Here is a 13,058-nt window from a genome sequence, read left to right as displayed (position 1 = left end):
ATCCAAGGCCTGGATTTTCTTCTTTTGACTCCTTTTCTGTTCATTCATCACCTTCAACAGCTAAGGGAGAACAAGGGCAGTGGGACGGGAAGAGAGCGGTGAGGGTGAGTGTTCTGCAGGGTCGGCGGAGGCCAGGCTGAGGCTGCTCACTCACTCGGGACGGCTCAGCCCTGACCTCCTGCCGTGCGGAGCTCCCAAGAGGGGCCTGGGGGCGTCCCAAGCTCGCCTGGGCTCCCTGGAGGACGACACTGGTCCAGGCTCTCCGCGTCACCCCTGCGCCCCCCGCCTGCCATCTCCTCCACGGCCTCGGAACCACACGCGGCCCCGACCAGCAAGGGCCTCCTGAACACTTCGTGATGGCAGCACGGATGGAATTTCTTTCCCGACAGAATCAACTAAATGGCGCGCACAGTCCCCATGCTTGTGTGTGTGTGCGCACGTGTGTGGGCTCACACGCAGCCAGGAAGGAAAAGGGCAGGGTGCACAAGCTCTGGTCTGTCCCTACGGCCCTGCCCAGGCCGCAGCCCAGAGGCGCACACACAGGTCCCAGGGCTCTCTTGGCCCAGACACACGCACATGCAACTCGCTGTCCCACCGCTCCCTTGGGCCTCCTGGTGCACAGACAGCCCTGACCCGTCTGGGTTCCCTGGTCGGGTTCCCAGCACAGCCGCAACCACTGTCCCCTCATCTGCCAGCAGAACGCACGCCCAAGGGAAGCACAGCTAGCCGGGAGGGGCGGTGAGACAGCCCCCCGACTGGGTTCTAGCACCTCCCAGTTCCTCTCTCTGCTCTTAGCTGTCTCCTTAAGAACAAGTTCTGTCATCTTAATACCTGGGATTTAACACCGTTAAAGTAGAAAGAACTCACCCCAGTCACGAGAAGCTAGACCACTGGGCCAAGAGCGGGCCGAGGATGCACTATGGAAGCACGCCCGGCCCGCGCACACGCGCGGCTCCCGCTCCGGCCCTCCCGCGAGGAGACGCAGACCAACCAGCAGCCTTCCGCACCCGCACTGCAGGATGCCGAGGGCGTCCCTGGCCCCCACCCACCAGGGGCCGGCAGCAACGCCCCACCGCACCTCCAGGCCTTGCCCAGCGCCCCTGGAAGGCGAGACCGCTCCAGGCGGAGACCCACTGGCAGGCAGCCCGCTCGCGGGGAGGGCAACGGGGGGTCCCGAGCTGCCAACACGCCAGGCCCTGGAGCCAAAAGTGGGCACGAGTCGGCACTGGCCCTTCACAGGCGCGGCCCGGTAGGCGAGGAAAGCAACTCGGTGCCGCCAGGCTCAGTGTCTCTGGGTCCCTTCGCGGCATCAACGCGGGGCCACAGGAAACAGTCTGAGAAGAGAACTCAACGCCTCAGGTCCCCCTCTCTGAGCAGCCAGAGACTCGGTTTCCAGCGGGCTGACGACACCCCGAGAGCGCCGTCTTCTCCGCGCCCGCCGAGGCCAGCAGAGGGCAGGGGCTGAGTGCTCACCTACGCCCACCTCTCCTCCTGGTCCCAACCAGCACTAATGCACACGGGGACATACAAAGACGCCAACCTCACCTGTCCTCACTGGCGGCCCCCCAGCCTGTGTCAGGGGCCTCTGCATCGTGTGCAACAATGCCCTCCACTCGCCACAGCAAGGGAACTGGCTCCCTCCCACTCCTACGGGGCTCGGGTGGCGGGGTGAGGGACCTCATGAAGGCCACGAGCTGGGTCCTCCTGCCCACCCCACTCCCCACGCCTCCGCTCCCAGCCCCCAGCAGCTGTTAGGAAGGCCCCGCCGAGATAAAGCTGCAGCGGTGGGGGCGCCCGGCTGTCTCCCGTCTGCCTGCTGGGCTGGGGGGACCCCACTCAGTAAACATCACCTCCCGGCACCTCCGCCCCCCTCCCTGCCCGGGGGCCCCTGGGCCGGCGTCTCCAACGTTGAATCAGAAGAGTCCTTGTAAACAAGTCACGGGTCTGTTTTGATGAGCAGCCAGGGAAGCCAAGCCGGGTTAAGCAGCCCACAGGGGTGCAGAGAAAGGGCCCGACGGGAGAGCTGCCCGGAGCAGAGGCCTGACCCAAACCACCGAAAAGCACGAAGGTCTCTGAGCGGGCGGTGAGCGCTCTGGAGGCGCGGCGAGCCCCATCCTGTGGGAGCAGCCGGCCACTCCGAAGCCCCTGTCGTAAGGTTTCCACATTTTCCTTCCACTCAGAAGCCTTGGCTGAGGCGGTGAGGGTCAGAGCGGGCGCAGCCCCACACCTCCAGACACTCTTCCTCCCCGAGGGTGTCCCCCGGGCCACGCTGAGGACCTGCTCGGGCCGTGACACCTGCTGAGCCAGCCTGGAAGTAGGGAAGCAGGAGCCCACACTCAGCTGGAGAACCCAGCGCGGAGGCCTCCTCTGCAGCCCCAGGTGCGCCCCGAGAACGCCCTCCCCGTGGGAGATAGGGCCCAGCATCACTTCTGAGAAGCCTGCAGGAAGAGGCTCTGCCCGGGGGTCTGAGGCTCCCATCAGCCTGCAGTCTGGCAGGAAGAGGGAGGCAGCCCCACCCCGTGGAATAAAAACTGCCACCGCCCAGAGGCCTATTTGTTTTGGAAGCGTCTCACTAATGAGCAGCTGGGACAGGTGATAACCGCTTCCTCTATGCCCCCTGTGCAACCCTCAGTCCTGAGGAACCCGGAGAACAGGCCAAAGGGGCCTGTCACGACCAGAGCTGGACCGCACCAACGCGGGGATCCGAGTGCGGGATCTGAGGAGGACAGAGCTGCTGGAGGGCCAGCCTGGCAGGCCAGGCCCGCGCCCTCTGCACATGGCCCTCTGGCAGCCCAGGACAGACTCTCAGTGCGGAAGGCGTGGACCGACAGCAGGCCGCCACAGCACCTTCCATATCGAGCTCCGCCATCCCGGCAGGAGGGGAGGCGCGAGGGGTGGCCGGGGAGCTCCCGCAGCACCTGGGGGGCGGGAGAGCGGACCGGGTGAGCCAGCTCAGGCCGCGCCCTTCCCGCCACCCCGGGATCAGTGCCAGAGCGGCACTCAGCCCTGGCATCTGGCAGGGGAAGGTGGGTGTGGCACGACCAGGGGACCGGGAGCGGGCAGGTCACAGATGGAAGGCGCCATCGGCAGGGAATGGGATCAAGCGGCCTCCAGGGCGCCAAGCCCCTGACCCCTCGCCTTCCGCCCGAGTCACCCCGAGAGCCAGACCTACTGCAGAAGCCTGGGCTGCGGGGCTGAGGACAGCCGTGCATCGGGACACAGGGCTGGGTCCTCACCAAAGCAGCACTCCAAGGGGCAGGGCAGAGGTGATAGTGACAAGGTGGCCCCTAGTGACAAGGTGGCCTGGGGGCCGCAAGGTGCGGAGCCCTTGCACTCACTTTTCATGCAGGCGCCACCTTGCCAGGTAAGCCCCACCTCACTCTGAGGGGACAGAGGGCCTTCTCCACGGTGGACACCTCACAAAATCCCACCACCACCAGCTGGGAAGGATACTACTACGCCCATTTCACAGACAATGAAACTGAGGCTTGGGGAGGTAAAACAGGATGACTCGTGAAGCTGTAGTCGGGATTCAAACCCCAAACCATCCAGCCCCCGAGCCCCGTTCCCATCTCTCACCTCCCCAGGTCTTAGCTCAAATGGCACCTTTTCAAAGACGCTCCAGAAGCCCTGCTAAAACGGCTCTCGAGCACCCACCCGCCGGATTCCACCCTGCTTCCCAGCGTGGCCTGGATCCCTCCGTGGGAGCTCCGCGCCTCCGTGCGGCAGCATCCCCGGGACACACGTGCAAACCGCTGCAGGGAGGACACACGCACATTCCACCGCAGGTGACCGTGCACAGCAGCTCTTTCCCACCGGCAAAGGAAACTTCTTCAAAGAGGAGAAAACCAGGCGACGAGGAGAACGTGACCACGGCCCAAAGCCACACGGCTCTGCTCAAACAGGACCACGAGTCACACGTGGCCCAGTCACCCACCAACGACCTCCTCGTCTTCTCCGTAAGCATCCGCATTCTCTCCTCCGGTTCCAACTGTTCCTAGTCCCCTGTCCCCAGGCTCCGTCCCACAGAACAGCCCTGCACACCGCCGGGGGTACCCGGGCCGGCAGAAATCCTGTGCAGAAAGAAAAACAAACACGAGGAAGACAAAGAGCGGCAGGCCCTCCAGCCAAGTCAGCTGGGAACAGCCCGCGCCACCGCCTCTTCCGGACACGGCCACTGCTGGCAAGGGACACGCGCAGAAGTCACCGTTGGGCACTGAGACCAGCTCCCAGACCAGCCTGTGGGGCCGACACGCCCAACACAGGCACAGAGGGTGCCCCGCCGAGCACACCTATACCTGGGCTCGGCTTCCCTCCCAGGCCATGCAGACCCGCCCCCGACAAAATCAAGGACGTGCACTTGGGTGCGTCTAAGTTTCCAGGACCACAGCAAGGACAATGTGGGAGAGGCTGGGACAGCGAGAACATCGACACAGGCATCCCCACAGAGGCAGCCTGCAGCACCCACTCGGGCGAACCCCTCCCAGGCCACCATGAGCTCTGGACAACAAGTCCGGCAGCCAGCGCCCCAGCGCCGCCCGGCTTTCCCAGCATCCTGAGGAGAGGCCTCGGTGAGCCCAGCAGACAGTGACGCCTGGGGCTGAGAAGCCAGGACAGAGGCTGGAACAGGGCACTGCGGCTGCCCCAGGCCCTGCCCACCCCGCAGAGCCTCCCTGCGGTGCTCCGGCGGGTCCCCGGGGACACCTGCGCAAGGGTTCCCTGCAGACACCCCAAGCAGGAGGACAAATGAGAAATGACACGTTGCCAAGAGCGTCCAGGCAAGTGGGGCTCGTTCTGCAAGGGCTGCGTGTGACCGTGGCCCTCTTTAAAGGGATCTGAACGCACCCTAGCCCCAGGCAAGCACTGCCACACACCCAGGCCACAGTGACCGCCTGCCTGGAAAGCAGCTGCTCCTGCACGTGCCCCTGCAACCACAGGTTCCAGGGCCCACTGGCCGCAGTTTTTCTGCTCGTGCCTCTATGCCTTTGCACATGCCGTTCCTCCTTCCTGGGCTGTGACCTTTCCTCCTTTCTACTTGGAAAACTCCTATGCACCCTCCCAAGCCGCCCTCCTGGCCTGTCCTCTGCCGCCCCGCATCATTTGCTCCTCCTGCACCAGCCTGACAGAGCACAGAGTGTCTTCTCCGTCGGGGACACTCTGATCCTGAGCTCGGGGTCTGGCCCAGGACAGACGGTGGACGCAGTCGGGACTGGAGGCCCCCCGGCAGGAAGTGGTCCGGCTCACGGCTAGAAGAGGCTGGGTCACAGCAGCATCTTTCAGGATCAGCAAAACGCAGGAACAATCCAGGTGTCAGTGGAGAGGCAACACATGCGTATCTCCACACCGTGGAATATCATTTGGCAACAGAAAGGACAGCTGACACCAGCAACACCACCGATGAACTTTCACGACATTAAGCTAAGTGAACTGGTCACAGAAGACCACGTGTTGTGACTCCATTCCATTTCCATACGAAATGCCCAGAATAGGCAAATCTGTAGAGATGGAAAGTAAATCAGTGACTGCCTAGGGTCAGGGAGGGAACGGGGAGCCACTGAACACGAGGTTTCTTTCGGGGGTGAGGGCAACATTCTCAAACTAAACTGTGGTGATGGTCACACAACTCTGTAGTTTTGCTAAAAATTACTTAATTGTACACTTAAAGCAAGTAAACTTTATGGTAGGTAAATTATACCTCAACGAAGCTGTTAAAAAAAACCCCAAAACCCTAGAGAATCGAGCAAGCTCAGCCTGGGTGCCCTCATATGGGATTTGACTGCCAGCCACTGCGATGCCCTCCCCAGAGGCCAAGTGCCAAGGGAAAGTCATCAACACCCGGTTCAAATGCCCGCAGAGGTGGCATCCACGGGGCTGGATCCCCTTCACCTGAGCGCAAGATTCCTGCCGGCAGACCCATCAGGCCCGAAAACCCCCGACCGCGTAGCACACCCTGGGCACTGCCCAAGAGCGCCAACTCCACCGCCCTGCGGAGTGAATCGCCAGGCCAGGAGGCCTGTCTCCTCTGGCCAGAGCCAGGAAGCCCTACCCTGCGCCTCACCCCACCTCAATCTGCCCCCAGGGAGGAAAGGAGGTGCTGACATCAAGGCCCCAGCGGCCCCAGCAAAGGGCTCGCAGGGTGCGGGCTGGGCTAGAGGGCGCGGGCGGGCAGGTCCCTGCAAACTTCACCCCGTAGGCCCCCACCAGTCAGAAGCGGAGGAAGTGCGTTTCCTCTTCTATATTCCCAGATGCTCGCTGGGAAGCTTCTGGACCCAGCTTTGTCGGGTAAAATGTAAACCGCACGCCTATCGTCCGCTCACAGATGCCTGCCACTGCCAGTTGAGGACAGGACAAAAGTTCTCCCCAAACTACCACGCTCTGCGGCTGGCTCCCTCGCTGCCCCAGCTCATGCAGCTTCTGCTCTGGGCAAGGGTGCCACCCTGTCAGCTGCTGTCCAGAATGGGTAGAGCCAAGGACCCCAGAGGTGACCTACACAAGAAGCACAGCCCTTTTCAAGTTAGAAGTTACGTTTGTAAAAAGAGAGGAAAAAAATTACCACGCACCTTGGTGCTCAATGCCAAGCAGAGGAAACGTACAGTAAGACGGATACGAGCTGCCCATCGCAAAACTCTCCTGCAAATGAGCCCCAGCAAAGTCCAGCAACAAGCTGTAACGTGCTGGCTTTCTTTCTAGCTTCCCCAAGCAGGTTTCCTGCAGGCCTCCCTTTCCTCACACACGGCAGGGAGAGCTGAAGATAAGGCTGCCAGCATTACTCAGCAAGGCCCTTTCAGTGACAGGGAAGGTGTGGTTTCACTCGAACATCTGTAAACCGCTCTTCTGGTCATGACAGTGGTGAGAAGAGGAGGAGGAGGGCGCACCGTTTGCCACTACAGCTGAGTCCATACTTTGTCCCCCGTGATGAACAAATGCAAAGAAACTTCTTTTAAAAAGAACAAAAAACAATAAAAACATGAGAACTCTATTCCAGACAAACCGGTTGACACTGAATGATGGGAATTAATAAAAATATCAAGAAACAGTAAAAAAATCACACATTTCCTCAGTTCTTCCAGGCTGAAACCTGGCTAAAGGATTAACTGAAGTCCCAGCACTAAGCATGTAAAGGGCGTCTGGCAGGAGCCAGGCCCTTCACGCGCCGCCGGCGGGCTCTCCTCACACGAGGGGCCCGGTGGAGTGGCAGGTGGACCAGAGGGGGAGAGCTGGGGTCTCTGCTGCTCACTCCCTCTGCAGCTGTGAAGTCCAGGCCTCTGCATCCTCATACTTCACAGCAGATGCTCAGTAAACTTGTGGGAGGGACAGAGGGACACCCGGGCCCTCCCAGCTCTAGCATCCTCAGACACCACCCTGGAAACACGCTCTCGAGAAGATCAGAACTTGACTACTGAGATTATTCCACTTTTTTTTTTTTAAGGGGGGGGTGTTCATAGTTAAGGAAATGTTAAAGAATTCATGCTTCACCAAGTCTGATATGCAATCCACCAAGTTTAAAAACACATGCACGAAGATAAGCAAACTCCATCCTAACCCTTCTTTGGAGATCTCTAGTTCCCTTTCAGAACGGCCTACCTTACAGCCAGTCGGCAGCGAATGCTCCTTCCCTCCCCAGAGACCACAGAAGCAGCAGCTCCGAGCCCGTCCCGTTCAAAGCTGTCTTCCTCCAACACTGCGCCCAGCCTCCCCGCCACGGGGAGGTAAGTGCTCCGCTGATCTTACCCAGACAGTCCTGACAAGCGCCTCGAGAATCAGACCCTTCTAAGCCTAGCTGTGGTAAATTTCTGGTTGTTCACAATGATGACAATAAAGTCCATAAAGCACAGACCTCAGGCAGTTAAAAAAACTGACTGCTGGTCAGTTTCCAGGCACAGAGTACCTGCTTCTTATAGACATGAGCACATAATAACCACACACAGACAAAATACAATCAGCTGCCCCCTCGGCAACCCAGCTGATCGGGCTGGTCCCTCCGACCCTGTTAATTCAACTCAGCCAATCAATAGCCTACTCCCCCGAAACCGACTCACGGGAGGCCAGGTAGCCGCCAAAGCTATCCCTCCTGATAAACACAGAAAGCAAGCATCTATGGTTCAAAATAAAGCAAACACAGCTGTCTGCCCTCAACTCTTGGTGCCCGTGGGTTACGAAGGCCTCCTACAAACATCTCTCCTTACTAACAGTAACCAACATCCCCCAATGCCAGGCACTGTGGTAAACGCTTTAGTGGACCCCTCCACAACACCACGCTCCAAGGACCATGATTTCCACTTTACAGATGACTTTTTAAAAGCAGGTCTGGAGAAGAAGTAACCACCTAGAGTCACACAGCTAACAAGCAGTGGGGCTGGGACGGCAAGAAGCCAAGTGAGCGGCCCTGCCCCGCGGCTGGCCGCCTGCATCACCCACATGCCGCCCTGAACCCTGCGCTCTGGCTCCAGGTCTACCCCGTCACACTCAGCAACTCTTTGGCCTCTTTATTCATCCTTCACGCTGTCTGGTCTCCCCCTGGTCTCCCCCTTCACTAAACTCCACCCAACCTGCCGGGAAGGACGGGTCTCATTCATGTCCCTGATTATGCCGGCAGCACCCTCCACTCTGCCTACACCGCGAAAGGGCCTGACAGACACTGACACGAAACGTACATCGGACCTTTCACCTCCCTTCCCGGACTTCAGTGTGTAGACAAGCCCTTCCACCGGTCGAGGCCAAGGACACAGCAACCACTCCCTCACTCCCACCCCAAGCTCCCGGAGTAACTAACCTAACTCCAGAAGGGTGCTATACAAACCAGACCTGGGCACAGATCGGATGGAGGACCACGCTACTGGGTGAAAAGTGCCAGCCCTTTTCGATCCTCAAAAAGTAAAAAAAAAAAAAAAGAAAGAAAGAAAAAAAGAAAAGAAAAAAGCGATGGCTTTAGGTAGAATAACTTGTTGAAGACGACGTGACGTTTTATACGTTTATCTAACTTCCAGCAAGCCCAACACACACGCCGACGAGAGGGAGAGCCCAGCCCAGGCTCCGGTGCTGATGCTTCCTTCCTACCCCGCCCTGCGGCGGCCGCCCGCGGAGACGCCGATCGCACCCCGGCCCCGCCGACCTCGCCCCGGCGGACGTTGGCAGAGTTGGGTTGTTTTGCTTCCTTTCCCTCGTTTTTTAAGGGGCTGTTCTCTGCCGGCGTCAAAGTTATCTCTTCCCGAAGCAAGTTCGCCGCGGCGACCGGCGAGAGCAGCCTCCGTCCGACCTCCCTCGCCGCCCGACACCCAGCGGCGAGGTGTGGCCGCCTGCCCGGGGCCGGCTCCCGGGACGCGACGCTCCGCGCGGGCGCCGACTGCAGGCCGGACGCGGCCCCACTCCCGGCCCGGCCCCGACCCCGCTCCGGGGAGCCCCGGTCCCGCGCCCAACCCGGGGACGCCCCTCGCCGGCCCGGCCCGCGCCGCCCGGCCCGACGCCCTTGACCGGTGCCGCCCGCGGCGCGCCCCGCAGCCCCTCCCGCGGCCCGGCCCGCCAGCCCCGCCACCCCGCCGCCCGACTCACCCCATGAGCCAGTCCATGGCTACGCGGGGACCGCCGCGCCCGCCGCCCGACTCTCTCGGCCCTTAGCTTGCGGCGGCGGCGGCCGGAAGTAAACACTCGCTCGCTCACTCCCACACGCGCGCCGCGGGCGCCGCCGGAAGTGATGCGCAGCGCGCCGCCTGCTGGGAAATGTAGTCCGGGCCGCCCCTACCGCCCCTACAGCCCTGCCCGTCCCCCACCCCCACCACCGCCTGGAGCCTGCGCGGGGATGTCCCCTGACACCCCGGGATGTCCCCTGACACCCCGGGATGTCCCCCCACACGCCGCTGTCCCCTCACACCCCGGGATGTCCCCTCACACCCCGCTGTCCCCTCACACCTCACTGTCCCCTCACACCCCGGGATGTCCCCTCACACCCGGGATGTCTCCCCACGTCCGGGATGTCCCCTCCCATCTCGCTGTCCCCCTGCTCCCCATACTGCCCCCTACGCCCTGGCCGCCCCATGTCGCCAGAACGCCGCAGCCCCTCCCCCCTCCTCGGGTCCCCTCGGCCACTGGCTTCTCTCCAGGCTCAGGAAGCTTCTCACGTCAGGCTGAGCCGTCAGCTGGCAGCAGGGGAAGTTTTCGGGGACAGGACCTGCACGGTGTTGGGCGCTCCCGGCTCGGCCAGGGGAGCGAGACCCTCTGAGCCCCGCGCCCTCGCATCCCAGCGGCCTCTCCCGTGACCTGAGCCCCACTCTCTGCCCGTCCCGGCGGCGGAGACCAGCAGGTGACACCCCTCCATCCAGCCTCCTGGCAGCCATGGGGCCCTGGACGCGGGGACAGTCAACGAGACAAACAGAGGTCTGTGGGGCGGCTCCTTCCCCAAGGAAGGAGAGAGCCTGGGGCAGGCGCTGGGCTTTGACTGCCCTACAGGGCAGATGCCCGGAGGGACGGGCGCCTGTCCAGGGACCACATCGGTGGTGGAAGCCGCTGGCTGAGATCAAGAATGGAGGAGACGGTGCTTGGGACACATGGGACGCTTGGGACGGATGACACGCTGCGTCCACCCCCCCCTCGCCCAGTGCCGCTGCCCTTGGCCCTGGTCCCGCCCCACCCTACGGCCCCACCTGAGTCTCATCAGCTGCTGCCAGCTGGGCGGAGGTTGCCTCTCTCCCTCTGGTGCCTTGCTGATCATGAAGCTTGTGGGGGAAAATTGCACACTTGACCACCAGCCACCTGAGATGGAATAATGAGGAAAGACAGAGGGACGAGGGGAAGTCCTGTCGCATGTCCCATCTCAGGGAGGAAAAGCCCGCAGATACGGGCCAGGGCCTTCGTCTCCACAGCTGCACAAGTGGCCAGGGTAGATAGTTAGGACTTTGCCTGTGGCCGGCCACTCTGCAGGTTGCATCTCTACCTAGGACAGTGACCCAGACCATCCTTCCCGAGGAATATGAGCCCCTGGGGACCCTGCCTGCATCCGGCTGCTGTAATCTTTCCTAAACTGTTACCCGAGCTTCGGGCCACCCCCCAGGTTGCATCCATCTTCTTGCCCCGCTACCCGCCCTCCCACCCCCCCATCCCACGTCCCCGCGGTAGTCTGGGCTTCGGGTCCCTGCTCTTCCACTTACTGGCTGGGTGACTTGGAGAAGTTGTTTAATGTCCCTGTGACTCAGGTTCTTTATTAGTGGAATGGGAATAATAGTGCCCTAAGAAACTTCATAAGGTCACAGGTGTAGGCTGAAGATGGGGAAGCAGGGAGCTATGACTCAGCGTATTGGGAGTGTGAACCCCCCTGCTCAGGCTACTTACCTGTGCTGAAGGTCCATCCCCCTTCCCCCGATGGTGGTTTACTGCTGGGTACACCCCACTTTATGGCTTTGTGTCACCCAGTCCATAATGGGCCATTCAGATCACATAGTCATGAGATGTCCCGTGGTCTTATGTACGGTCTGAAGTGGAGCCCAGTGGCAAGTCAAAACTCGCATCTCAAAGAAGCATGATTTATTTCGTAAGAGGATGTGGCTTTGCTCCAAGACCCTGGGGCCCTCCTATCTCGTTCACCCACTAGAGCTCCACAATCCCCACCAAGCACCACTGGATCCATTGAGTCATAAGTGCCAACTGGTAGAACTGCTTGTACTGCAGCCTCAGCTAAATCTTCTCCTCAGTTTGGAGCACATTCAAAACTGGCAAACCCTCAGGTCTCTTGCCAACTAGATAAGAATAGCACACTCAATGGGCACTGATCAGAGATGATAAGTTATCTGCCCAATGTTCATATCCTTTTCTTCTCCCTTCCTTCTCTTCCTCCTCCTCCTTCTTTTTCCCGGCTTCCCATGTAGACAGGGTGGCCAATGAGATGGAAGTGGAAGTTGTTGGGTGGCTTCCAGGAAATCCTTTTTGTCTTTCCTCCCCACCCCAACCTGGCCCAGTCTCCTAGTTCCTGCCAATAATAGGAAAATGACGGCTAGAGCTTCTGCAGCCACCTGGGGCCATGAGGCACGCTAATGATGGCAGAGCAGAAATATGGAAAGAATTTGAGTTCCTGCTGAAACTCTGGAACCTCCACAGCAGTCCTGAACTTCCTACCTCTGGACTTCTTTAATTGAAAAAATCTCAAGTCGCTGTTCTTTCCAGTTTCTGTTACTTGAAGATAAAGACAATTGTCTGATTGATATATCCATCAAAATGTGTGTGTTCTTCCTATTGTTGAGGTGCTCAAGGTGTCCTTCACTTTGGAGGGGATGTCTTGACATTCCCAGATTACTGAACCTCCAAATTTTCACCTAGGTGTGGCAAGTTCCTACATTTTCATGGTATCTATCCCTTTGGCAACCATGTGTGTTATTTTAGTGTCTAGAATGTCACTAAGTCCTGGGCTCTGCAGCCTATCAACGGGACATCGTCCATATGATGGAACGGTGTGGCATCCTGACATAATCAGACTCTGCGTGGACAAAACCATGGTGGAGGGCGTAAGCGCTGATGTGACCCTGCAGTGCGATGGTGGAGGTGCACCCCTAACCCTGGCAGAGGACAGCTCACTGCCCCTGGTACTCTTGGTGTGTGGGGGTAGGGTGGGGACTGTTGTACTGACTGGCTCCAGGAAGGATAGCACATCTGGAAGGACAGCTGTAGCTGGAATCATCATGGCCTTAAACTTGCAATAACCCACTGTCAGTCACCGACAGGCCTCCATCTCCTGCACAGACAACACGTGTGAGTGAAACTGGAACGTGACAGGACCTCTGCACCTTGCAGTTCTCTGGTGGTGGCACCAACCTCTGTGACTTCTCTGGAGATTCAGTTCTGCTTGTGGTCTACTACTTTGGCAGGGAGGTGGAACTGCAGGGTTTTCCACTTAGCCCTTCTTTCCATTCATCCATCCACTTGGCAAATAAGTATTGCGTGCCAAACATGTGCCAGGCCCTCCGTAGGTGCTCGGAATGCAACGGCAGACAAGACGGACAAGAAGTAACCCCCTTAGAGCTTACAGACCAGTGGGAGGACACAGTCAATGAAAAAAATCAAGACGTATAATACTT

General features: G+C 59.8%; 1 protein-coding gene across 1 annotated transcript in view; it reads right to left on the bottom strand.

Annotated features, from left to right (window-relative positions):
- Nucleotides 1-9,656, bottom strand: part of MOB2 (MOB kinase activator 2) — a 53,713-nt gene extending 44,057 nt beyond the window's left edge. The window contains exon 1 of the mRNA XM_059932349.1: nt 9,550-9,656. Coding sequence (XP_059788332.1) covers nt 9,550-9,566 — 17 coding nt within the window. The 5' untranslated portion in view covers nt 9,567-9,656. The remainder of the gene's footprint in view (nt 1-9,549) is intronic.
- Nucleotides 9,657-13,058: the final 3,402 nt, after the last annotated feature.

This window comes from Balaenoptera ricei, chromosome 8, assembly GCF_028023285.1.
Source record: "Balaenoptera ricei isolate mBalRic1 chromosome 8, mBalRic1.hap2, whole genome shotgun sequence".
NCBI classification, from domain to species: domain Eukaryota; kingdom Metazoa; phylum Chordata; class Mammalia; order Artiodactyla; family Balaenopteridae; genus Balaenoptera; species Balaenoptera ricei.
This window is presented reverse-complemented; position numbering and strand designations above follow the sequence as displayed.